The sequence below is a fragment of the Trematomus bernacchii genome, unplaced genomic scaffold (assembly GCF_902827165.1).
Source record: "Trematomus bernacchii unplaced genomic scaffold, fTreBer1.1, whole genome shotgun sequence".
NCBI classification, from domain to species: domain Eukaryota; kingdom Metazoa; phylum Chordata; class Actinopteri; order Perciformes; family Nototheniidae; genus Trematomus; species Trematomus bernacchii.
The window spans coordinates 2,664,984-2,692,338 of NW_022988097.1; the positions used below are offsets into that span (position 1 = coordinate 2,664,984).

General features: G+C 40.2%; 1 protein-coding gene across 1 annotated transcript in view; it reads left to right on the plus strand.

Moving 5' to 3' along the window:
* Positions 1–27,355, plus strand: part of il1rapl2 (interleukin 1 receptor accessory protein-like 2) — a 424,793-nt gene that overhangs the window by 363,660 nt on the left and 33,778 nt on the right. Inside the window, exons 7-8 of the mRNA XM_034121393.1 lie at positions 16,567–16,699; positions 24,324–24,469. Of these exons, the coding sequence (XP_033977284.1) occupies positions 16,567–16,699; positions 24,324–24,469 (279 nt within the window). The remainder of the gene's footprint in view (positions 1–16,566; positions 16,700–24,323; positions 24,470–27,355) is intronic.

The window sequence follows — 27,355 nt, forward strand, 5'->3', positions numbered from 1 at the left end:
TTCAAATATAATTAAATGATAACTGATAATGTTTGGTTTCCGCCTTTAACATGCATGCATTTTTTAGGTAAACTTCTAACATACTTATCTTAGTTTTTAAATGTACTTACCGAAATTGGGCTAAGAGAAATATTCTGTTTTGGGTCAAATTTAGTAAGTTATTAGTACATAAAACAGGTTCTAACGTTAGAACGTTACTTTATTGCTTTTTTTTAAGTACCTAAGTTACGTAAGAAAGGTAAGGTAAACTCAAACAATGTGACCTGGTTTCTCATGGGACACATTGCTCTCTTTGATGAGAGTCCTGTATTTGTTTGACCATTCAATCCTCCCTTTCCTCCCGGCCCATGCAGACTTTCTTGCTCTTTTTACTCATGCTGATGGGCTAAAGTTGGAGACAGTTAAACATCTACAGTGTCTATATGAGACACTCTGCTTTCATGGGTGCCTAAGTGCGTTCGTACTAGAAGCTGAGATGATCAAGGGTCTGTTTTTGATGAGTTGGAATTAACAATGGGTTGGCAGATTTATTGTCAGGTGTCCTAAAATGTGGTACTGAATCCAATAGATGCCTATGACCTCTCATATATAGTCTCATATGTTTATGTTAATGAAGTTACTATGTTAAAATAAACATGCTACCAGTTCACCTATTTTATACAGCCACTCAAAGCTACTTTGGAAAGCAGACAGAAACTCTGGCAGGCCAAGCTATATCAACTCTGAATCTGTCTGTGACGTCGGATTTAAAACAAACCCCTCATGACTGGTCATTTAATTAACCTTGTCAAGCACATCTGCAGTAATCTCCAATCTAATTTAATCTGTTAATTTAAAACTGTTCCTAACGAGGCCAGCCCCCCAGCCAATCAAATGTCAGCTATAGAAGCATAAAGGACTTGGTTAATTAGAGCTGTCAGGAAATGGCCAAATATGGACAATGAAGGAGGCTGGATTTCCCTTTTTATTACTTTCCTGGGAGAGTTATTAATTCTGTGGGAACCACCTCAGGTGGTGTGAACGCACGTGTGTGTAAGAGTGTGTTTTTATGTGGTGATGGAGCAAAAAGAGGAGGGGCAGTGTAGGCTAAGAAAGGAGATTAAGTCAGATATGGAACAGTGGAAACAAAGAGAGTCAGAAAAAATTCAAGAGCGAGAAAATATTTTGATTATTCAGAATAATCAAGAAGTTTCTTTCCAACTTTGTGGCAGCTTCATTTCCTGTTTGACAGGAAATTGAGCCTTAGCATTTCCAGAAGTGATTCTCCATCTCATATTTGTCAAACTCAGTCTCAGTCAGTGGGATTGTAATGTCAAATAATATTAAATATGTGCACAGGGCTTTCAGAGTTGAATATATATATATATATATATATATATATATCAGGGTTTCCGTTAGCCGGTAATTACCGTTTTTTAGCTGGTAACATATATTAAAAACCGGTAAATTCAAAACCTGCCGCTCAAAATGTCCGGTAATAATTAGGGACGCTCCGATCGATTGGCCGCCGGTCATTATCGGCCGATATTCACTCTTAATAGTTTGATCGGTGCTCTCTATAAAGGCCGATCAGGAGAACTTTCGATCTGTTACGATTATAAACTGAAGCAATATAAAAATGAGCCCCATTAACTGAGTTTTAAACATCAGCATATCCAGTCATAGTCCGGTAATAACCTGCAACGGAAACTCTGCTACACAATTCTTATTATTATTATTGAAACATGACCATGACCGGTAAGTTTCAAATTTGTCCGGTAAAATAAATTATTTCCGGACACTTGACCGGCAATAAAAAATCCTAGCGGAATCCCTGATATATACCGTAATTTTCGGACTATAAGCCGCGCCTTTTTTCCCATTTTTCGACCCTGCGGCTGATCTATGGATTTTTACAGCTAACGGCCACTAGGGGACCTCCTAAATCTATGGATTTTACAGGTTACAGTCCACCACCTTTAACTCTATGGGCTCTATGGCCGGTCTGCGCCCCCCACCTTTAAGCGCTGGGAGCGCACCGTTTAAGTTTGAAAGTTGAAAAGTTTGTGTGTCTGAAACGCTATGTGATACAGTACAGTTTACACAGCACAGTACATGTTCTGTAGCTACTATTGCACTAAATGGTAACACTTGAATACGTTATGCAAATATGCAACTTGTTTGTTGAAATGTTAATAAATGGGAGCTTCCTCAAACAGCCATCTCTTTCCCGACAATCCCCTCTGTGCACGAACCCTTAGATATGGTAATTAAACATTAAAACACCTGCGGCTTATAGTCCAGTGCGGCTTATATATGTACACATCATTCAATTTAGCTGCTGCGGCTTATATTCAGGTGCGCTTTATAGTCCGAAAATTACGGTATATATATATATATGCATTTTTGCATTTTAGGTTTGCATCTCAAACAATAACTCAAATAATAATTAAAGTGGCTCTATTATGCTCTTTGAGGTTTTCCCTTTCCTGTAGTGTGTTATGTAGGTCTTTGTGCAGCACAAAATCATGACCACTTTTGACAAAAACTGAAAGATAATCAATACAAAAAAGCTCAAAGATATGTTTTGAAATCCTGATAACTGTAATTGCCACAAAGGATGGCATTTTGGAGCAGCGTACAAAGCTTCCCTAACAATAGCGGAGATTTTAAAATTCAAAACAATTATAATTTGTTAGAGACAGGGTGTCTATAAATAGACAAATTAAAAGAGTGAACAGCCTTCCAGGTTGCAGCTGAGCTGCCCACTTACAGACGTGTACAATGACTGTGTGTGTGTGTGTGTGTGTGTGTGTGTGTGTGTGTGTGTGTGTGTGTGTGTGTGTGTGTGTGTGTGTGTGTGTGTGTGTGTGTGTGTGTGTGTGTGTGTGTGTGTGTGTGTGTGTGTGTGTGTGTGTGTTTGGCCTGATATTGTGAACACGTATGTATCTGCGTATTTGGCCTCAGTTCGCTTGTGTGAATGTGTGTGTGGCACCATCTGCGTTGCCATGTGCAGCTGTGCTCCCTTGGAGCTCAAGACCCAAATCTCAGCTGTTACCAAGACAACCCCCATTGCACCCCATACCTGGTCCAGACACACACACACACACACACACACACACACACACACACACACACATACCAAACCACCTTAAGGTCTATATGTGTGCTTTGAGATGAGCAGATGGACAGAGACGTATAAGAAATGAAATGATGTTGATCTCAGTCTCTACTGAAATATATATTTTTGTAGATCTACATCTGTACTGCTTTCAGTAATTCATTCACATTCACAGTATATGGAGGACTCCCCCCATTATACACATAAGTCAGCTTTTATAAAAAATGATCCATGATTGGCAGTTTGATTTATTTCTAAGATTTAGGTAGGCATACGACTCCCAAAAAGGAATCACCAGTTCAAAAGAAGAGCAAATGTGTTTAAAAAAAATATTTAGATAAAAAATAAATGAATTACATGGGTGTGGCCAATATAATGTCTCTAAATGTGCATTCACATGACACGTGGTAAAACGGCTCTGCGCTGGCCAGGGGCGTTGCTTGGATCTTGTAACATCGGGAGCTTAGCCCAGCTCGACGATTGCCGTTGTGTTTCCCGGGAGAGAGTGGTGGCGTGTCCCGCACCACTCGAAATTGCCCCCGAGCACTGCGCTCAAAGTAGTAAAAATAATAATAATAAATTATATTTATATAGCGCTTTTCTACAACTCAAAGACGCTTTACAGTATGAGAGAGGGTAGACAAACAAGGACAGGCAAAAAAATAAAATGTTTGTGACCTTGTGTACTGACCTTTTGACGCACGTAACATAACTGGAGAAGAAAATTGCGTACCATGTGAATGCAGCTAAACTCTAAATCTGAATTTAAGTGAGAAGCATGGGTTCCCTTAATCAAGCTCCTTTCTCTTTATTTGTCCAGCATCTAAAATGTATTTTCATTTTAGGCACTGAAACATCACTTATTGCATTTAACTATACAGTGCATTATATTACACCTCATTCAAAAGTATTGTCATTTTATGGTGTCCAAAATATCAATTGACTTTCATACACCTTCCCCTGTGAAAACCTGATAGTAAATAAATCCCTGTGTTCCATCCAGAGGGAGTTTCTCCCCCCCCCACGCCTGAGACACCTCCATTGGACTCCTTTGTTTACCTCTGTAACATAGTGACATCGCTATGTAACAGTTGTGTTTCTATTGGCCAGCACTCCGACACACTGTATGTGATAGGCCAAGGGGCGGGACATATCTGAGCCGTTGACCAATCACAACGGAGCCGGCCAGCTAACCAATCAGAGCAGACTGGGCTCTGGTTTCAGACAGAGGGTGAAAAGAGGTGCTGCAGCACAGGCAGTATGCTTTACATTAAAGCATCAAAACATGTCACAGAAGAGGCACAAAATACAAAAATATACCTGAAAATTAGCAAATGATGTCCACTTTACTTATATTTCTAATATATTTCATTTTGTACTACATTGTGCGTCATATACTGTATATCCCCCAACCTTGGCCCTGATATTAGAACTGCTTTTAGCAATATGTATTTTGCATATGCCCTGTCAAAAAACTATTAAGATCAATTGTATAGCATTCATGTTTTCTGTGTCACCTCAGTCTTATTGCCACTTCCAAAATGTTTATAATGAGCCCCTGAAGATCCAGGCCTCGAGGTCGAGAACCACTCGTGTGTGTTGAGGGTTTTAAGCAAAATGTGATAATTGCTGCCCCTGAATTAAAGCCGGAGTTCATTCAGGCTCGAGAAGAGCTGTCTGGACTCATTAGGACTGTTATAGAGTTTTTCCTCCGTGTGCATTTCTTGCCGAATGTTTGTAGCTCCACAGCACAAAAGTAAGATTCAAGTGGAAAGGATCAGTGCGTTGGTTAGGTTCATGTCACTGGAGCATGCAGCTACAGCTAGCTGTCAAATGTAGCTAGTTTATTTGCTGCAACAACAGATGGGAATGGTTATAGCTGCACATAGAAGAGTGAGAGCAATATGGGGATCATCCCACCAAAGTATTCCTATAACTCAAATGCTTACATATTATATAATGAGAATGCTAAAATCAACCTAGAGTGATGCTACACACTTCAACGTTAGCATACTCCATGCTAATGTGGCACAAACAGTTGTATTAAACAGAATAAAATCCAAGATGTCAAGATACTAGTTTTTCCAGTAAAGTAGTTCAAAAGAATCGCCAGTAGGTGTCAGTGTTGCTACACGAGCACTGTATTTGCAGAAACAATGATAGGGAAGTCTTACGTGAGCGTGCCGGATAATGAAAACGCTATGTATCGACAGTGAACCTAAAGTATTATTTTTCATGTTGAAGGTAAGCTAGGGATGTTACATTATATAGGTATCCCCTCCTAGGAATGTTTATGGAATTGTGTGGCGCTGTGAAAGGTTATTTAATTGTTCATTATTTTAACTGTTTGTTTGTTTGTTAGCCAGTTAGCAACTAATGCTCGGTTGACAGCTGCTATGGTTGTAGTAGTAGCCCCGCATGGGGGTAGCCTTGATAATGAGCCCTCACAATAGATCCCCGCCCCATCGCTCATATTAGTATTATTGGGCCAGTTAAAAATGAAATATGGTGTTATGCTATGTAGAGAGTATCTGTATAAAGTGTTTGAGTTTATATTATGACATGTGGTGTAATCTTTTATTTTCAGTGTATGTAATTTTTGTTTATTTTGATTAAGTAGGATAATGAGATTCACAATTTGGGCCAGTGTGAATTCATTCTGTACACGCTACACTAACAGTACTCATAAACTGGTATTAGGAGAATCAATATTACTGATTCTAAAACTCAGGTTTCTGGCTCATGTCTAAAATACAGATCCATTACCAGTATCTTTTTTCCCTAAATTTCAACTGTTTTCGTCATATCTCTTGTTGGAACCAATAACATAATTCTTCAATGTGTAAAGTAACACGAGGCTGCTCTGTTACTAAACACCATCTCGCCAAAGCAGAATGAATAGGTTTTGTTGGTTGAGATTGTAACACAAGTTCAGAGTTGTCCTGACTATTTAACCTCTTAAGCCCTGAGCCTGTTTTTCAGGTCTCAGGCTCGAAAATGCCATTCCCAGAACAAATGACCATATCTTCCCTTCTAAAAGGGTTAAATTAATAATCTTTATTCTCAAAGTAATGATAAACCTGTGAGTTGGATGTAGAAAAGTCAGAATCAATATAGATGTTTTTTATTTTTAAGAGAATTCAGATCTTGCATAGTAAAAAACTGTAAATTATAGTGTCCGTCCAAAAATTATTTTTTACTTATCGTGAAAACTACCCTTGGATGATGGGTTAGTAGACTAAAAGCTTTAGGAATCCAAAGTACAACATATAATAAGTACCCTGTATCAAGATTGATGCAAAACAAGTTAAATTTGACCTTTTTAGAGAGATTTAGCCAAAAACCCCCACTTCTGGGGTCATTTGGGTGGATTTGACCTATCTCAAGGTTCAAGGTTCAAGGTTCTTTATTGTCAATCTGACATAGCTACAGAGTAATTATGCAGTTGAAAATCTTATGTCACAGGCTTCTCCAACAATGCAACATAATAACATAACATAATAACAATAAGAGCATGAGCAATACAAAAATAATAATAGTTATAAAAATGAAATAAAGTTATGATGTGGAATAGTGCAGTATGAGTCTATATACAAGTTATTGGAATGATATATATATATTAGGTATTAGATACATACTACTGAGTAGCAGTTGAATGTTTGATGTTGTTTCAACAGTTCAATTTTTTAACAGTCTCACTGCCCGCGGGAAGAAACTGTCTCCGAATCTTCTTGTCCTTGCCAGGATGCTGCGGTAACGTCTGCCAGACGGCAACAGAAAGAACAGTTTGTGGCTGGGGTGATGGGGGTCTTTGATAATCCGTAGTGATTTCTTCCTGAGCCGCTGGGAGTAAAGGTCCTCCATGGATGGCAGCTCCGTCCTGGTGATGTGCTGTGCAGTTTTCACCACCCTCTGTAAAGCCTTGCGATCGAGGTCGGTGCAGCTGCCGTACCAGGCCGTCATGCTGCCAGTGAGGATACTCTCTATCGTGCACCTGTAGAAGTTGCAGAGTATCCTGGAATCCATTTTGAACCTCCTCAACCTGCGGAGGAAGAAGAGCCGCTGTCGAGCTTTCTTGGTGATGGTGGTGGTGTGAAGAGACCATGTCAGGTCCTCAGTGATGTGGACCCCAAGGAACCTGAAGCTTTTGACTCTCTCCACCGTAGTCCCATTGATGGCGATGGGGGCGTGTCCCTCTCCCTGCTACTTCCTGTAGTCCACAATCAGCTCCTTTGTTTTGCTGATGTTGAGATGGAGGTTGTTCTCCTGGCACCAAGATGTCAGGTTTTCGACCTCCTCTCTGTACGCCGTCTCGTCATCATCTGTGATCTGGCCGATGACGGTCGTGTCATCAGCAAACTTCACGATGGTGTTGGAGCTGTGTGTGGCCACGCAGTCGTGGGTGAACAGGGAGTAGAGGAGAGGGCTGAGCACGCAGCCTTGAGGGGCACCGGTGTTGAGAATCAGGGTGGAGGATGTGATATTTCCCACCCGCACTGCCTGGGGTCTGCCCGTCAGGAAGTTCAGGATCCAGTCACAGAGGGCGCTGTTGAGCCCGAGGTCTCTGAGCTTGATGGCCAGCTTGGAGGGCACAATGGTGTTGAATGCTGAACTGTAGTCAATGAACAGCATTCTCACATATGTGTTCCTGTTCTTCGGGTCCAGGTGTGAGAGGGCAGTGTGGAGGGTGAGGGCTATGGCGTCGTCTGTGGACCTGTTTGCTCTGTAGGCAAACTGCAGGGGGTCCAGAGATTCAGGGAGGGAGGAGGTGATGAATAATTTGACTAACCGCTCAAAGCACTTCATTATGATGGAGGTGAGTGCTACTGGGCGGTAGTCGTTGGGGCAGGTGATGATTGTCTTTTTGGGGACAGGAATGATGGTGGAGTGTTTAAAACATGTGGGGACTACAGACTGCAGCAGGGACCTGTTGAAGATGTCTGTGAACACCTCTGCCAGCTGAACTGCACACACCCTGAGAACACGGCCAGGGATGCCATCAGGTCCAGGAGCCTTGTGTGGGTTAACCCTTTTAAAGGATTTACACACATCTGCCCTATTTAAAACAAAAGGGCAGTGTAGCTCCTGGTCCCTCTGTACCTCCACAGCCTGGCTGCTCTCAAAGCGTGCAAAAAAACTGTTTAGCTCATCTGGGAGAGATGCGCACGCAGACACTCCCGCAGCACCCCCCGCTGCTCCTTTGTAGTCAGTCATTGTCCTTAGTCCCGCCCACATATTCCTAGTGTTACAGCCTTTGAAGTCAGATTCCACCTTGTCTTTGTACTGTCTCTTTGCATTTTTAATTGCTCTCCGGAGATCATACCTAGACTTCCTGTACTCCTCCAAATCTCCCGCTGTGTGCGCGAGAGTGCGCGCTTTCAGTTTGCCGCGCACCTCACCGTTTACCCAGGGCTTTTGATTTGGGAATGTCCGTACAGAAACCTTTGGTACCACGTCATCGATGCATTTCCCAATGTAGCAGATGACAGTGTCCGTGTGTGTGTTGATGTTATTGTCCTCAAACACACCGTAGATGCAAAGCAATCCTGCAGTGCTGAATCTGACTCCTCGCTCCATCGTTGTACTGTTCTTGTTATCGGTCTGTCCCTTTTAAGTTTCTGCTTGTACGCAGGCAACAACAGTAGTGAGATATGGTCTGATTTGCCGAAGGGAGGGCGAGGGAGAGCCTTATATCCATTCCGGAAAGGGGAATAAACATGGTCCAGTATGTTTCCCCCGCGCGTCGGGAAGTTGATGTGTTGGTAATATTTTGGCAAAACCTTCTTCATGTTGGCGGTGTTGAAATCTCCGGCCACAACGAACGCCGCATCTGGCCGTGAAGTCTCGGTTTTATCAATAAACCCAAACAGCTGATCGAGTGCCGTGTTGTTGTCGGCGAGTGGCTGCGGCGGGATATACAGTGCTGTTATCACAACAGATGTGAATTCCCTCGGCAGATGGAAGGCCCGACATGAGATCATGAGGTGCTCTAGCTGTGCGGAACAGTCCGATGAAATAATCTTCACATCTGAGCACCAGTTGTTGTTAGTCATTACACACACACCGCCTCCCTTACTTTTCCCCGAGTTAGCAGTCCGGTCCTGACGAAAAATAGAGAATCCGTCAGGGACAATAGCGGAGTCCGGGATAGCGGGGTTGAGCCAAGTCTCAGTGAGAATTAACACGTTACAGTTCTTAATGTCCCGTTGAAAAGCAATCCGGCTTCTGAGTTCATCTAGCTTATTTTCAATGGATTGAACATTAGCCAGAAGAATACTCGGAAGAGGGGGCCGATTCTCTCGTTTCCTCAGTCTGACCAGCAGCCCGGCCCGGCATCCCCGCTTTGTCTTCTTCTTGCGTCTCTCAGGTAGAACAGCAACAGGTAGCCATGGTGAATCTCCATTGTTTGTTGGAGGGTTATTATTGTCCACGAAGTTTCGCAATTGGAGAAGTTCCTCTCTGCTATATTGTATGGCAGAGTAGGTGCGGTCGACTAGCATGTTGCGAACCATGTTAAAAGTAAAACGGCAAAAGTAAAAGAAATATGTACAAAATGGGCAAAGTTGGAGAGGAGCACATAGACGATGCGGCCATCTTCACCGGCGCATCACACATTTCCTGGCCCCCCTTGCTCGATTTTGATGAATGAAATCTCTTTATAACCGCTAGAGCCAATGGAATCGAGGGAAAGTTAGTTACACCAAAACGTTAACAAATAAGGAGTGACGGACCGTCTCCACAGCAGCGTTTAAAAAATCTTGGAGGTGGGCGTATCTGAGGCTTGGGGATTTTTTTGCGATCAACCAATCACATGAATCTCCCGCCCGCGACATACGAAGCCAAAAAGCCCGAAGTAAACTGGATATAAACTCCCCAAAACAGGCGAAAACATACCACTGTTTCTGCCACCTCCCTCCATGCCTTGCTCCTCCGGTTTATATCCCGGTAGGTCTGGTCATAAAGCACCGGGTGATTGATTCGCTACCGCTAATTTCTCCTCCATTTTTTGGAATATGAGGAAATGACCTGCGGTCTGTCTCTCCCAGCATACACGCCGTTTGATTGGCTAGAGCTTGAACTGCCAGATTTGCGTACACGGGATTTGATTGGCTGACGCTTCCACCTCAGCTTCAAAAGTTGAACATTGTTCAACTTTGAATCTTGAAAATCCTGAGAATCTCCGCTCGCCTGCCCACAATGCATTTCGGCGAAAAGTGAGGGAAAGTGACGTCACCCCATTCAAAGTGTATGGGCAGAAGCGTTTCAAGATTTTTTAACGCTGCTGTGGAGACGGCCCGTGAGAGTGACGCGTTACCAAAACCGGAAGCTGCATACACTCTGGTGGCTACCATTAGCAGCTAACTTTTCCGCTCCGATTTTTACATAAAAAATGGAATTATGGATTATAAATAATTTTTTAAAAGGCACAGGTACATTATCAACCTATGGATCAACAGTTGTAGATTTTTTTTTTTTCGTTTTAATGCCATTGAACACGTCTTTTGACCTAATTGACAGCTACGGTGAGACGATCTGCCGTAAAAGCTCCGTAAAGGTACGTGTTGTGATGTCTGTGTTTGCTTCCCGTGTCGCAAGTTCGGATCGCTCAGTGATGATACTATACCTAAATAATCAGTGGAGTCTCAGCTTTAATCGGCTATATTGTATGTGCAGCTACGATAAGTAATAAGGGTATCTTTATCTTGAATTGTGTGCCGCAGTGCGTTAGAATTTTTTCGCTCAGGGGTCATTTAGACGCTTCTTATGAGACTTGTGTTTTGTTTTGGTAAAAATGGTTCATATCTTCAGTTAGCTGAGATTCTTCCCGTTAATCTGGTGCTACACATTAATAGTTTCATAAATGTTAAGAAGCCCTGAGACATTATCTCGAAAACAAAACGGTGGGAGGGGTCCAATGGGGGGACCGCCGTGCTTAAGAGGTTAAGTGTTTTTTGGTGATAGTGTATTTATTTATTTTTTATCCTACTACTTTTGCCTTTCACCATAGTTGGAGATCACTTGCACAAATATCATTATATAACTAATAAAAGTCAATTATGAACGGCTTAATACTATCAAATTATCAAAACAAGTCAACAATTCACATGTTTACTAAGTTATGTGGGGTTTCTTTAAGTATTTTAGGGTAAGGGTTAATTGTTAGGGTTAATGGTTGTATATATAATCATAATTACATCACAAAGTAAACATGTAGTCTGATTCTCTTAGCACAGCTGCTGTCTCTTGCTAAGTCCTGATGAATACGCTCTCACATATTTCCTTAACCCCATGGTGCTTTTCACTGAGGTTAAGGAATAGTGGTTAAGAAAAGTTATAGGCCCTTTTTGTCTTGATAATTAAATCACAACCAAGGTTGTGTACCACTGCAGGGATGCTAATATTAGCCGTTTGTGCTGAAAGCCAACAAACGATTATTCTTTCTGCGACAACGCAGGAAGTGCATGGTATAAAAGGCAAGGAAGATACATTTGTACAGACTCATCTCACTGCTTCTATCAAGGTTTGGTATAGAAACTGCTCGTAGAATAAAGATCAGAACTACTAATTTGGTTAACGGCACATATCCTGAGGCAATGAGGGCTCTGAACTCCTCACCATCAGTTCAGTCCATAAACTTAACTTAACTGAATCAACAAGAGTGTTTCTTATAGCACTGGATACTTTGTGTCTTATCTTATTATGTAGTAGAGTATTTGTAAACGGTTGCACACAGACAGATAGGAGTGACAAAAATAGTGACGGGGCAAGGGAGGGAAATTAGCAATGAATAATAGCCAAGTCAAACATCCTGGTAAAGAAGCAAAAAGAGGAAAGGAGACAGAAAGAAGACACAGGGAATCTATTTATGTGATATGAAGAAGCTCCTTGCTTTTCATTTCACTTCGCTAATGATGTAGAATAATTGTTACAGAGGGAGAAGAGAAGCAGGCAGATTGTGTTTCCATGAATGTCTTACCTTCCTCTGTCCCTTCCTCTCACCGCTCTTGAAATATAGTATACGAAACAGCACTGCAAATAACTTTCCCCACAACATTTCAGATGTTGCCATTGCAAAAATCAATATTAGACTTAAAAGGTTTTGCTCAGGTACAGTATGTATACGGTACAATTGAAAATGTTGCACTATATAAAAAAAATCATTTCTAATAGTAATTTGGCAAAATATGATTTGAAAGGTTATTCAAACACCATATACATTTGTGTGAAGAAAGAGTCTTGCCTATACAGATGTTTGGTGCTGAATTACATGTGTATTAAAAGAGGTGTTTTTTCACAGCTTTTGTTGAATATTTGTAATAATATCAAAAGGAAACTCTTTTTCAAAGCAGTGAGAATCTGTTTATCTGTCACTCAATTTAATTGCATGTTTTTTTACCTTGAAACAGGTTGGGTTTTTCTTTTTACAGATTCTAAAAGATTCACCACCATTGATCAATATGAAACACGAAGTGGACATTAATTCAATTTCTTTATTATAGCCACAGCCAAATCTACAATTATGACTAAAACAAATAAAAGCTCTTCACATTGTTGAGGAACTGACAGGTATTTTGCACGGATAACAATATGATTTTGATATTAGGGGAACATATGCTAGATTATATGTTGCCAGATAAAAATATTTCCAAGCCTGTCGGTGGTAAAAACTGCTTTTAATGGACATTTAATGTATATTGACGCAATGGATTTTTACAAATAATTTGCTAATAATTCCGAATTGATGTCCTCTTACCATTTCTCTTACCAGTTTGTCATACATTTCTTTATTACAATAGCGCGTAAATACTAGCTTTTTAAACATTTAAATGAATCATGATTAAAGACAGATAAATATTTGGAGTATCCCAATTACATTTATTAATCAATTTACGTACTGATTGACCGTTGTATCTTTCACTATGTTCTTTGTTATTTTGTTTCTGATCTGGTTTTGAGAACCTAAATCAACATTTTTCTCCTTAAATTGCATTGGGCTTAAGCAGCAGAGACATCACAATAGAGGCAGACTACTTTAAATGGAAGCACGTTCACACAAATCATACACTAACTGTGGACTATGTATTTCCTTTTCAGTATACTTGAGAACAAGTCAAAGACAGAACAATGCAGTGATATTATTGAACAAAAAATGGGAAACAACCTCAAAACACAAGGCTCTACAGGCAGAAGGAAACAGATGTCTACGCCTGATAACCAGCAGTTCCTTTTGCCTGGATTGCAGCATAAAAAAATGAAGCAAGGGCAAACCACAGTCTGCTCTGATGCTCACATTCAGCTGCTTCCTTATGTGCATCTACGTGTGATGAAATTCAGAGAGGCAAAATTAAAGAGCACCGACAAGTCTGTCAGGCTGAAGTAAAGTTACACAGACTGGAATCAGATTGGAGTTGACTTTTGTTAACATACTTACCTGTGATTGGGCCGAGTTCTTCATGCACTCAAAAAATAAATGCGTTGGCTTATTGAGGAACAAAAAAGTTTGCTTCATCCTTTTTGAGTTGTGAAAACTTCTGATGAAAATTTGTTCAAACAATAATCTACATTGAGTCATAGTCAATAACCACTGACTTAAAGGTGGGTGAAACCGGCTCGAGATACACTTTTTGTTATATTCCATGGAATGCTCTTAACATCCCGATAGCAATGAATATCTTAAGTGCTTTGACAAAAAATCCATACAAAAATGTCATCTGTAGAAGCCGTAGTACTGTAAAAAGCACGACCAATCATTTTAGCCGGCCCGGCTAAAATAACTGGATGGCCTACCTGCCTGTCAGCCTTCCATCTGTACACAAACTTATCTCGTGCCCTCATTGGTCATGTGCGCGTTCGTGTGTGTTGGAGGAGGGGCTCTGTAAGGAAGTGGCAGATTTTTTCCGGTTGTGTATTTTCAAATTCTAGCGCACTCGAGCTGGTTTCTCCAAAATTACCTACCCCACCTTTAAATGGTAAATTGCTTTTAATTAAGTGACTGTTAACAGGTACCTTAAATTACAAGTGCATATCTAAAAGTATTGCACCTAGCAGCAGTTCCATTAGCAAATGATGATGCAACAACAAAACTGAACATAATCTTTGATACTAAAGACAACACCATAGTGCCAACCTTTTCTCGAGTACTTATAAACACCCTGCTGCTTTAGCCACACATACAAAATGATGACTCAGCTCGACAATATGAGATTTTATGGCTGCTTGTTCTGATTCAGGCACACTGACACACACTCTCAGCTCACAAGTGCAAACAAATTTGATGATTGTAATCAGTGTAACATGCTGAGAACACAAACAAACCCTCAGGGCGCTTATCAATTACTGCGGAGCACACGTACACACACCTACGTACACACACAGGGACACAAACACACAATTAAGGTAAACTCAAATTCGCTCTAATTTAGATCTTTTTTTCCTGCAGTGTGTTTGTAATACAGGATGCTGCCTAACTCAGCATAAAGGAAAGCAAACACACCTTAAGCACCAAGCAACACAAACATTTAAAATGTATGAACATATCATAATATATATTGGCTTATTAGAAATCATCATCACCGACAAAATGGAATTATCCTTCTGTATTTCCCGATGTTTTCTCATTTTTCATGATTTTCATTTCATCACATTCAGAATAAGTTTTGCATCAGAACAAAACATTAAGCAATTATCTCGTATTTCGAAATAAAATCTGTTAAATGTAACCATGACCAATTGATAAAACCAATTACTTGATTATAAAAAGTTTTAAACTTTGCTGCTCTTGTCTTTTATAAACAGTAATTTCGCACCTGCATTTCCAAATCACTCTTTATAAAAGTATCGACAACTGTAATTATGTTTATTGTTTACTGTCAGGTCAAGTGCTTTTCTGACAGCAAACGCACAAATAGTTGGATAACGTTAGCATTCAGTGTTGGTCCTCAACTATGCTGATAGAGCTATCATTACGATAATACTGAGGTCTATCATAATTATCTGCTAATTGACTGCCTAATGAGGTAGAGCTCATTAGAATGCTCATTAATACTCCATCATCACCATTGATAGCTGTAATCACAGACTGGTGCTTTCAAGGTCTTACAGAAGGGTGTGTGAAAGTGGGTGTGGATACTGTGTGTGTGTTTTCAGAATTGTCAATTATTTCTTCCAGCAGTAATATGTAGAGGGTCTTGAATCACCCTGTTAGGGGGTTTCCTTTCACTCTTGAGGCATATCATTTCAATTATCACACGGCTACTTACTAAGATCAATAATATGACACAACATATTGGTTTCACCATGATTTTGATGATTTAAAAATGATCTTACCGCTACCGCTGAGAAAAAATAGGCCGTTCTACTGCATAGCTATGAATGGAACTGTGGCGTCAGCAATGTAACTTGAAATGACAGCAGCTGTTTTCTGTAACTGTCGAAGTCTTCTCACATTTTTGTTTTAATTGACCAGTCTTTAAACACTGCCAGAGCCCATATCGTGTCCCCGTTAGTGTTTACTTCCTGTTTACCGTCTACCTCTGTTCCCTTTAGTGTTGGTTCCAGTCTGTCTTCTGCTAAACTGTCTATCCTCCCAGCTCTATTAAACAAGTCTCTTAACCTCCTTACTTCTCTTGCGCTGTTTTTTGTTTTGGTCTTATTCTTTTATCTTTTCTTTACTTACAACAGTTCAGTCACCATGAATCCAAAGTGTTGCGCCCAGTAATACAAAATAATATTCAAAAAGTAGAAAGAAAAACATGTTTTTGCAGATTGATATGACTGCATGTTCCCAGTGGTCTGCTACTGAAAAGAGCAGATTGCTTCATGTCAAAATGTACCATTCACAATCGTGTATTCAACAAAACTGTGTAATGAATTCTAAGTATGGAAATACAGAACCTGTTGCATTGAGCCATACCAATACAACTTATATGTATAGCCTATGAAAAAGCTATATTTTTATATAAAATGTATCTGACATTCATTAATGACATCAGACTTGTGTGCCATTTGAAACTGCAAAATCAGTAACACAAGGACGGTCCGGATATATATACTGTATATACTTTGAATCTGCCTTTTCTCCAATACTTTTATTTCTGCTTTAGTTACAGTTTTCTATATACATTTAAGATTTGGATTAAATGACAATGTTACATTATAAAAATGCAGGTCACTGTAACTGGAATTGCTTGATGAGCCTTAAACTATTTCCCCAAGGCAAGGGGCTCACCTACTAATCAGTAGCTCTTTGCACTGGTTCCTGAGGGGATAAGCAGGCTTCTGAGCAGCCACCAGAACTTAATTTTACTATAACGATACCACTTTCTTCATTTATAGTCTTGCCCCAAAATGGCGGTATGCATTGCAGTTTCCACTGTGTATTCCCCAGCCACAGCACCGTGCGCATAATCCTGCTCTTTCTCTCAGTACGCGATTTTCTATTTGAACTGTGCTGTTGTTTTTTGCAGGTATGCCTCTCAGGCTGGACTGCAAGGCTTTTTTTGGCTACAGCGGAGAAAACAGAAGGCCCATTATCTACTGGATGCAAGGAGAAAAGTTTGTTGAAGAACTAGCGGGACACATTAAAGAGAGTGAAGTCATGTAAGTACAACAGCATCAGACATCATGAACCACTTCTTTGTTATTTTTTGAGGAGACAAAACAACAGTAGATGTAAATTCAAATTGAACCTAAATTGAGTAGGTACTAAGTACACATAACTGAACCTAATATCGTAAGACACTTGCATGACAGTATAATATCAATTACAGCCTCTCAAATCTACAGGTATCTATTGTTAATTAATTTCAGAAAAAGACTGCACTCCTTACACTGTCAGTATATAATGTGGTCTCTTATGATTTATGACTCATTGAGGGTTCCCTGACAGATTTCTTCTCAACTTTCCTTAAAAATTATGAATACTTATGATAAAGTTCAATTTAATTCATTTTCTTCCCTGTTGGGACCAATTACAGTTGACTCTATTGGGAAAAGACTGATTGCCTGCGGGGCATAAAATATGATTAGAGCAACCTGCCACATCTCCATGGTAACCTTCAGAACACTCATGGTTTCACACTCTCTCTACACAGACACACACACACAAACACACACGAGTGGAGATCTTGGGAACCTTAATTATGTCTATAACAGACACACATATAGCCTTAAAGAGTTAGCTAAATACTAATTTAGAGCAAAGTTATTTATTTGCTGATTTGCGTGTTTGAAAGAAGTATTAAGTTACTTTGTGTAAAGTTTCAGTTATATGTGACTCATTTAGCAGCTGGCGAGTAGTTTGCTACCTGGCTTGCTAATTCTGCCATGCTATAATTCTGCAATCGTATGGAATTGAGCCAAAACATTTTTGCTACGTTTTTTCATAACTGGAAATAACAATGTAATTCATACGTTGTAACAAATGTGTGTGAATGAATCATTAATTTGTAAAATGTTACTCATTAAGCGGTTACCAGGTAGCTTGCTAGCTAGCTTGCTAATTCCATCATGCTCTCGTGCTACACTCGTCACAGAAATCGAAACTGAACATGTTTTGCTTTATTCCTGCTGTAACAAGAGTGTGTGATGAAACGTAAAGTTTTACTCCATTAGCAGTTGGCTAATAAGCTAGCTACACTGGTACTAAAAAACGAGACGTGAAAAATTGGCTCTGATCATTATTATCATGATTGGGTCCAGGGAAGTAGTACAAGCCAATCACAGTACAGTAGGCAAGATCTATCCTCTAAATATACCTAACCTGGTAATTTGTTTTAATAACCTTTATAATCCTCTGATCATCCCCTGTTTGAGGTGTTTCAATGTTTTATTGCACAGCTACACTTCTCATAGCAATTTGATTAAATAATAACGCATTACTCACTTGAGGAAACCATTTCTTCAAGGGTTTATAAGATACTAATGTAAGGTTGATTAATAATATCCCTACGTGTCACCGCCTGGGCTCAAACATGTTTTTAAGGAACGAATAAATAAAATGCTCTAACAGATTAAATGTTCATCTTTAACATCCATTTTCCCTCCTCACCTCATATACAGTACAACCTGCAGCTGTATTACTTTCAAAAGTACATTGTGACTAAATGGTATGGCAATAAGAACAACTTGTACCCTGACAAAGGTCGTTTAGAAAGAGTTGGGCATATATTATGAGCCATCTTCAATAACTACACACTGCTTTTTCTCATTCTATGTTATTGGACAAAAAAGCAGGACACTTTTGATCAATATCTTAACCTTCACAGTAAAAAAAATAATCTTTATAGCATGGAAAAGACACAATCGTAATTCTGTTTACTTGTCATTTAACCATTAGAACTGACTTACCCTGCAAGTAGTCATTGGAAAACGATTTTTAAAGGTAAAATATAGACCAGGGGTCGGCAACCTTTTTGATATGAAGTGCCATTCATTTATTTTATCAGCGTGCCGACGATCGTGAATTATCAACGTGGGGGGGTGAAGAGCTCGATGCTCGTGAACTGTCAACAGGAGGGCGGGGGGCATTTTTAGAGAGCACCGATCGATATCGGCCGATACTCACTCTCTGCCGATCGATCGGGGCTCTCTGAAAATGCTGATCGCGAGAGCCGATCGCATGACGTAAAATACATGACACTTTTCTCTGTGCGCGGCAAAACAAGCTCGCCAAAATGGCTTCACCAGTCTGGCAGTATTTTAAGATGTCCGAAAATGACAATAAAATAGCGGTATATCGATCGGAGCATCCCTAACTTACATGATGCCGAATTTAACAAACAAATTTAAATAATTGGTTGAAACAGCATAATAATAAGGACGATCGTCCGTTCTGTGATTCTCCAGAACACACATGGCCAGTCCGCCCCTTTGTAGCATGTTATTTCGATGAGAGATGAGCAGATCGCCACTGGGCTTTCAACTAAAGACACAGCCACGCAAAAACTGTGGCATTTGTACAGCTCATTATGTGTACTGCAATTTGTGAAGTGCTTTCCTCTGTGGTGAAACGATCAGCACTGCACCACGGAGGAAAGCGGCAGAAAGTCGCCTGGAGTTAAAGAGAGCGGGGCTGCGCTGCGTGCATGGCTTCCTTCTGCAGGTAACGGGGAGACGCGCTCTGGCGGCGGTCTCGTTCAGGATCCGAAAATAAAAAATTTATATTTTGCACACTTATTCCTAATGTGCCACTGGTTACGATGCCTCGTGCCAATGGTGGCACGCGTGCCAGGGGTTGCCGACCCCTGATCTAGACAAATGGTTCTCTCCTACCCAAAAGCCATCATATTTAATGTCATCAACTCAGCCCACCAATACTAATGTGAATTTATATTCCTCCCTAAAGGAACATCCTTTTACCTCTCCCCTTGCTCCATCCACAGGGATGTCAGAGGTCAGTGTCAGCCACACAGCAGCCCCGGAGCTGGGGGGACTTCAGCAGGAGGGCTGCTAACCCTAACCCTAACCTGCTGGGGCTTGAACCCAGCTTCTCTATTTGAAAGATTGTCTCTGTAGCCACTAAGACACTCATTGGCCTCTGGAAATGTTCACTCCCAGGAAAAATAGTGTGATAGAGTGTACTTGAGTGTTTAAACTTGAAACTAATCATGCCCTGTGGTATTAAATTAACCTTTGCCTGATGAATTCTTCATCTCTCAGTCCGGTCCCTCCGGCCACATCTGATCCAATCACATCACTACTCCAGATTCCACAATTGCACCACAGCAGACAGACCCGCTGTGATGCACATTAATCTGTGCACGTTTTCTCCCACCTCCCATCCCGCTGCAGCACCGGCCATTTGACAGTTCCTGCCCTGGCTGTTTGCATATAGGATGTTATATTGTCTCGGGGCCTCCATGACAATGTGAACACGGGTAATTACCGATTCTTGTTTCGGTGCAGAATCTGAGAGAACTGCATAAATATTACACCACCTAGAGAGAGTGAATATGTGTGACAGACAGGAAGTTACAGACTTTGTTTTAACTCTTAGCCTTGAAGTACTCACCAACTGAAAACCTGCCTCTGTCTTTAGAAGATATAATAATAACCTACCAATAATTAAAGTGTTTTTATTCAAAATATCCCAATCCACCTACATAATATATACGTATGAGTCTTACTGCAGTCGTGGCACAGCTTCAGTTCGGTCCATCCGCTCAACATTTCTGCATCTCAGCTATGATAGTCCATGGTTCGTTCATGTGCAATGAATCCGTAATTACAATATTTCCATTTGGGCCAGTGCTTCCTTCATATTTTCACTTCAAGGCAGCCCTGGCCCATATGTTTAGTGGTGTGGAGAGCTTCTTTACCTTCTTGAAATTCACATCAGCTGTCCAATCCAACTGTTGTGAAAGCCTCACTGTGTTAATGTATTTTTTACTCAGAGCTTGTATCTGTTTCATTGTAGATTATTAATTTCTCTTGTCTACACTTGTCCACCTTAGTTTGCAAGTTTTAGTTTTAATTGGAGCGTTTTAGATCCCTAGAGATTGAAGCAGCGGTTTTACCACAACAAGTACATAAGTAGGTGAATTGAAAACATGAATATGGTCGTGTTAAAATTTAAGAAAGAGTAAATATGTTTTGTCTCGAAGCACACGCCTCCTCACCAAAGGCAGGGTGAGGGTTCTAGCCATCAGTTGAAAGCCAACCTAAGATTTTCCAACTTCCAGTTCAACAACGTATGTCTTAATTTTTCTAGTTGAGCACTAGCAGCATAGTAAACAGTTATTTTTATTTGAGATAATATACAGTTACACTGAAGGGATCTGATGATATTACAGTACCACATCCATCCTCTGTTAGTGACTGGCTGGATGACCTATGACAATCGCCAATAATCGTCTAAATATAACTGCTATAACTTAATAAAAGTATATTCAAAAGCTTAATCACTGTTTATTTGGAATATAAAGGTTGACAAAGCTGCCGACGCTATGTAAAGTAATAGCAATCACGCTTTAAAGTGGGATTGCCAAGACATTATACGGCAATGTTGAAGAGCCCTAGAGCAGACGAAGCATAAGATGAATACTCAACACACAAGAGCTTAGGAAAGAAGGGTTAGTGGAGGAGATGAGGCGTTGGCTTGTTGATATTGAGAAGGATAGCAGTTAAACTCCAAAAGTTACTGTTTATGCTTAAAGTGCATGCTCTTGTACCAATTATTTGCATGCAAAGAGTTGGATACAAGCCTTTAAGGACAATATGATTATTTTTCATGGTGAGTTGCCAACAGAACCACATGGTTCTACAGATGTAGCCTATCATTTTGGGCGTTCCTTCTTTGGTCGGGCTGTAGCAGGTAAGATGACGGCACTTTCCGAAAGGAAAACCCCCACGATGACATAGTGAATACGTGTCAGACTTGTTACGCCCCCTTGATACATTATATGGAAACTAGCTGCAATGGCTGATCGATCCACCAGAGCAGTGATGGAAGCTGCCACATTGAAACTCATATCAAATATGATATATACAGCTGATTAGAGGGTGTTTGCTTCTAACACAGACACAGAACAGTTTGTTGTTTTGATGCATAAAATAGCAAGAAAACATGCCTCTGGTTAATAATTATATAACATTCTCTCCATAAAATCTGGTGTGTTAAAGGCAACAGGTGAGGGAAATAATTAATATACCGTAGACTAAATAAATAACTGTTGATGCCGTGGCTTTAACTGAAAAACTGACGGCATAATAAAATGTACTGTATGGCCCGGGACAAACATATTTATATATTTTTTAAACAAGATTAAATAATAGGCTGTAATGTTCTTTTTTTCTCCAAAAATACAACATTTAGTATAATTCATTATCAATAGCAAATGGTGTAAACATAACTCTAACAAAAGACTATATAAATAAATGCATTTAGGAGTAAAATTGTAAAAGTAATGTGTTACTTATCCCTCAAAGGTTCAAGGATTGAAAGGTTTTATTGTCATAACATATACAAAACTATGGTTTAATTATGTAATGTATGAATAACTTAGACCGCAGGTTCCTCAACAGTGCAATTTACAATGTAATGCAGCCTGTCAGGATCCTCTCTATGGTGCACCTGTAGAAGTTGCAGAGTATCCTGTAGTCCATGTTGAACCTCCTCAGCCTGCGGAGGAAGAAGAGCCGCTGTCGAGCTTTCTTGGTGATGGTGTTAGTGTGATGAGTCCATGTCAGGTCCTCAGTGATGTGGACACCGAGGAACCTGGAGCTGCTGACTCTCTCCACCGTAGTCCCATTGATGATCTCTCTGCTGCTTCCTGTAATCCACAATCAGCTCCTGGGTTTTGCTGACGTAGAGATGGATGTTGTTATCCTGGCACCAAGATGCCAGGGTTCTGACCTCCTCTTTGTACGCCATCTCGTCGCAGTCGGTGATCAGGCCGATGATGGTTGTGTCATCAACAAACTTCACGATGGTGTTGGAGCTGTGTGTGGCCACGCAGTTGTGTGTGAACAGTAGATGAGAGGGCTAAGCATACGGTCCTGAGGGGCTCCACCAAGGGCTAAACAAAGACCAAAGTTTACCCAGTTAGCTGTTTATCTGTATTTGTAAAGGAAGCGCCCTCATGGTGTAGATTACCAGCCATTGGGATTAGATAGGTTTCTGGCTGGTATTGGGTAGGTGGTGGGACATCTAGTTGGCTACATCTGTACTACATGTTGCCTCATCTCTGCTTGCCATGGTTGGGCCATGCCAACTCCCTTGTGGTTCAATCCCCTATGTGTTGTAGAATCTGGCCAGTCTGTACCACTGTGAGTCAAAGGAGAGTCAAACCAGCACGATGTAAAGAGTGGGAAACACAACCCTGTGGCCTGTATGGGCTTTTTTTGACACTGTTTCTTCAAGGGATAAGCTCATTATTTCAAAAACCCTGCTGGCTGCTGGTATGGCTAGTCACTTTTAATTCAAACCAAACTGCCAAAGAGCACAGTTACTTAATTGTGGCTGGACTCAGCTAGCAAAAAGTATATTCACTACCCCCTTCAATCTTCTGTTTTGATCATCAAATGCTGATTTGCTCCTTCCATTCCTTTTTTTTTGTTTATTTGTTTTAAAAATAATCCAGATGTTTCCAGACTTTTGTTCAGTCTTCACTCTGATCATTTCCTGTGTGGATTTGTGTACAGGTCTGTCTTACCATTTAACCCAAAAATTGATTTGTCTAAGTTCACTCTCCTAACACTCATTTTCTCTGGTCCTGTCCCTATGGCAAGTTGTGAATACTCGATTTATAGCCGCTGACACTGAGTTCACTTCACAAGACACTGGCTTTTAAAAGAATGCTTAAATAATTTCAGAGATAGTAAACACTTTTCTGTTTACTATCTCTGAAATTATTTATGCCTCTTGTCATGTGAAATTGTGATTTATCTTGCATTTAATTTCTAAGATGTACGTGGAATTTAAACTGATATTCACTTACTTGATAAAAAACAAAAATTAGCTTATCTTAACAATACTTTTGACATTATTTGAAATCCACATAATACAGTATGAATCACAACAATGGAAAGAAACATTTAGCAATCTCCATGTGACTTTAGACTTCATTAAATACGGCTTCTCAAAATTATTGAAATAATCAAATAGATAAAGTATTAAATAAGATTTAAAAAAAAAATGGTGAACAGATTAAATTAAATTACCACTATGAGGAGACTTTTTCGCAACCTGTGATTCTACTGGACCATCTGTGTGATGACGACAAAATTGCTACGTCAGCGCAGTTAGTATGATCCTGGATATCTCTTGTTGTGGCTAAATCTGACCTTAATTTAGGGTCAGAGTTCATAACACAAACATCAGATCACCCCCTTTCCCCACCTCCTCTTTTCCTCGCAGGCTTTTAGAGGAGTATAACCTCGCCATAAGGAGAGTATTTTTTCCAGCTGTCGCCAATATTTTCTGCACATGCCTCTTTGCTCCCTCTGGCCTCCTTTTTAATCTGCTCTAAACTGCTCTCCTCCTCGTTTCTCTTCAACCGTGCTATTCCTTTACACTTATCTTCTTTATGCAGTTTTTTGTGCAGTGAAGGAGTGAGACATGGACCTCCACCTGTCTCTAAGATTTACATATTTTTCTCCCTGTTCTCTCACTCCTTTCCTCTCATTTTTTGAAGTACTAATCAAGTTTTTTATTTCTCCTTTTTTCTTAAAAGTTTGGAAAATGTGTTAATTTATGTCCCTGCTGACTTTGTCTCTCTTCCAGAGTTTTGAGGGAGCACTTAGGAGAGAAGGAGGTGCAGCTCTCCTTAACCTTTGATGCTGTGGATGAGGCAGACCTGGCCAACTACACCTGTTATGTGGAGAACCACATAGGGAGGCGCAGCGGGAGTGCTATACTGCAGAAGAAAGGTAGATCACTTTTTCTTTCTCTTTACTTCCAACAATTTTTGAAACAGAATCAGTGACTCCAATGTAGAGAAAATCAGCGTCGTCAGATTAATGTCAGCACAGGAACTGATGTTACTTTTATGGCCCGGTAAATATTTGTGGATGTGAATGGCCTCCAAGATAATTAAGACTTTAAATGCATGCTGTCATCATGAAAAGTGTGAGAAATAAAAGCTCTTCCAAAGATTATTTTTAACCATTTTGTTAGCTCATCCCAAACAGACAGAAAAAAAGTTATATCAAATATAAAGATCCCACTTTACAAGATGATCGACAGGAGATCTCCAGAAAGACTGAGCAGCACAGATGGAGACAAAATAAAGAACAGGTTCTCTTAGTTATACTGTAATATTCAGCTGAAAAATGCATGAGGGCACAGCTCCCTTTGTAAAACATTTGCAGCAGTACTGCAGTATCTTGTTATCCATCTGATAATGCAGAGAGAACGGGCCGGTTTGAGTCAGAGGCCACGACACGGAGAAACACAAAAAGATACAGTGGGATACAGAATTAGGAAAGCGAATGGAGAACAAGGGAGTAATAATAGATGCAGGGTGCGTACGGGTGCTGGAAATCCTTGAAAATGCTTGAAATTGTACGAGGTATTTTCAAGGTTTGAAAAGTGCTTGAATTTTGGGAATGGTGCTTGAATTTGGGATAAAGTGCTTGAAATTGTAAATGCTTTACTTCGCTTTTTAGATTAAAAGAAAATAAAGAAGTCGGAGCGCGCTTAATTGCTTCGCTTTTACATAAAACAGCTCCGCTCCGGCCTTCCCGCGCAATGCGCGTGACCGGCAAGTGTTTTTGTTACGTGTGTGACCTGGGCATTCTGATGAGAGTGATAGATGACAGTATGCCAGGAGGTTGCCGTTTCAACGAGCGTTGGCTAGCAGAAGACAAATACAAGCCATGGCTAAGACGAGGGTCAAGCGAAGCCCAAGAGTAGCCTCCTGCAAAGTGTGCAACAATAACGATGCGAGAGTCTGCGCTGACGCCACACACCACACAAAAGGTACGCCAGAGTAGAGCATTTTAGATTAGGCTATCGTTGCATGTAAAATACATGACACTTTTCTCTGTGCGCGGCAAAACAAGCTCGCCAAAATGGCTTCACTAGTCTGGCAGTATTTTAAGTGTCCGAAAATGACAATAAAATAGCGGTATGCAACGTGTGTGTGAAGCAGAAACCCTGCAGCTCCACCCGCTGTGACGGACCGGTGAGCGGAGCAGAACACACATTAAGAGTTAGACCTAACACACTTAGCTATTTTATCTACCTCTGGAACAAGCTAAACTAGTTATAAATATATGTATTCTTCACTGTCGGGTCACTCATTACTGGATCAGTGAGCTGCAGGAGATACTGACGGGCTGTCAGGAGAGAGAGAGAGAGGGGGAGAGAGGAAAAGAGAGCGGTATCGGCCGATACTGATTCCGGCGATCGGCCCCAAAATTGGCGATCGGAGCATCCCTAATAATTGTATATGATATGTTTTATAATGATTGATCATGAAAGTGTTATCAAAGCTGGTAAAGTTGCAGCTAGTTTGAATGAATTTGTATACTACAGAGTAGCTTGTGAATTTACTCCAGGTGGAACTAAAGTCTGATTTAACACTTGATTATATTTCACATCATTCATCCACATCTGTAAAGTAACTAAAGGTATTAAATACATGTAGTGGAGTCAAAGTACACCATTTACCTCTGACTTGTGTTTACTGCCAACCTAAAAGTACCTCAAAATAGTAATCAATAATATATTGAAAAGTTATTTGGCTGATTGTTTTATATTGGCTCAGCCAGGTTATATGGGATGCCCAGTCTACGTACAGATGGGTCACTCATTTTGAAATATTAAACTTAGTTTTCTTTTCTAACATTTTTAATTGTTCATCCTCATGTGGAATGCTATTATGAAACACACATTTGGTTGTTTATAGCATAAAGAACATCTGATTTAATGTGAGGTAGGGAAATAATCATTTGAGTATAAGTATGTGTATATAAATATGTAATTTACAACAGCTGTAAGATGCTTGAAAAGCTTGAAAATGCACCTTGAAAATGCTTGAAAAGTGCTTGAATTTGACTTTGGAAAAGGTGTAAGAACCCTGAAGATGCTGACAGAGAGATAAAGACAGGGGTTGCAGTCGAATTGTCCAAAAATCAGCTCCTATCGTCTTTTCCTATCCACTATTCCTTGACCTCTGTGTATAACGTCACAGGGTTAAGGAATAGTGGATAGGAGAATTCAATAAGACTTAGGAAAAGAGACTTTGAGAATCCGACTGCACTTACACTATCGACGTATTTATGATGCGCCAGCGGACGTCATAAATGTGCGTCTGCTGTGGGGAAACTACAGTTTTCTACATTACTATAGTACTACTCTAAGCGCATCTAGAGACTCTGCACCATGCTCTTATGGTGTTGTTTTATGCTTTATGAACATGGACAACAGAGAAATATATTCTTCATGACCAAGGTTAGAATTTAAATAAAAAAGTAAAGTGAAACTTATGCTTGTCACCCTCGTCCTCCGGTCCACACGTATTAATCCACATGAATCCAAACACGTATGATTGTATGAAAAGATTTTAAAATAAATACAAATGTATTTATTATAAACTTGTTAGGCCATCATTCAAACGTGTTTTTAAAAGTTTAAGAAACCCCACACAACTCAGTAAACACTGTCAATATTGACTTTATTTGATAATTTCACTAAAAAAGTAACGTTCATATTTCTCCTTTTGATTATTATAGTGATGAACGTTCAAAACAAAGCACTTTGGCAAGTTACCACATAAGTTGTTAAATGCTTAATAACCGTAATGAACTGGA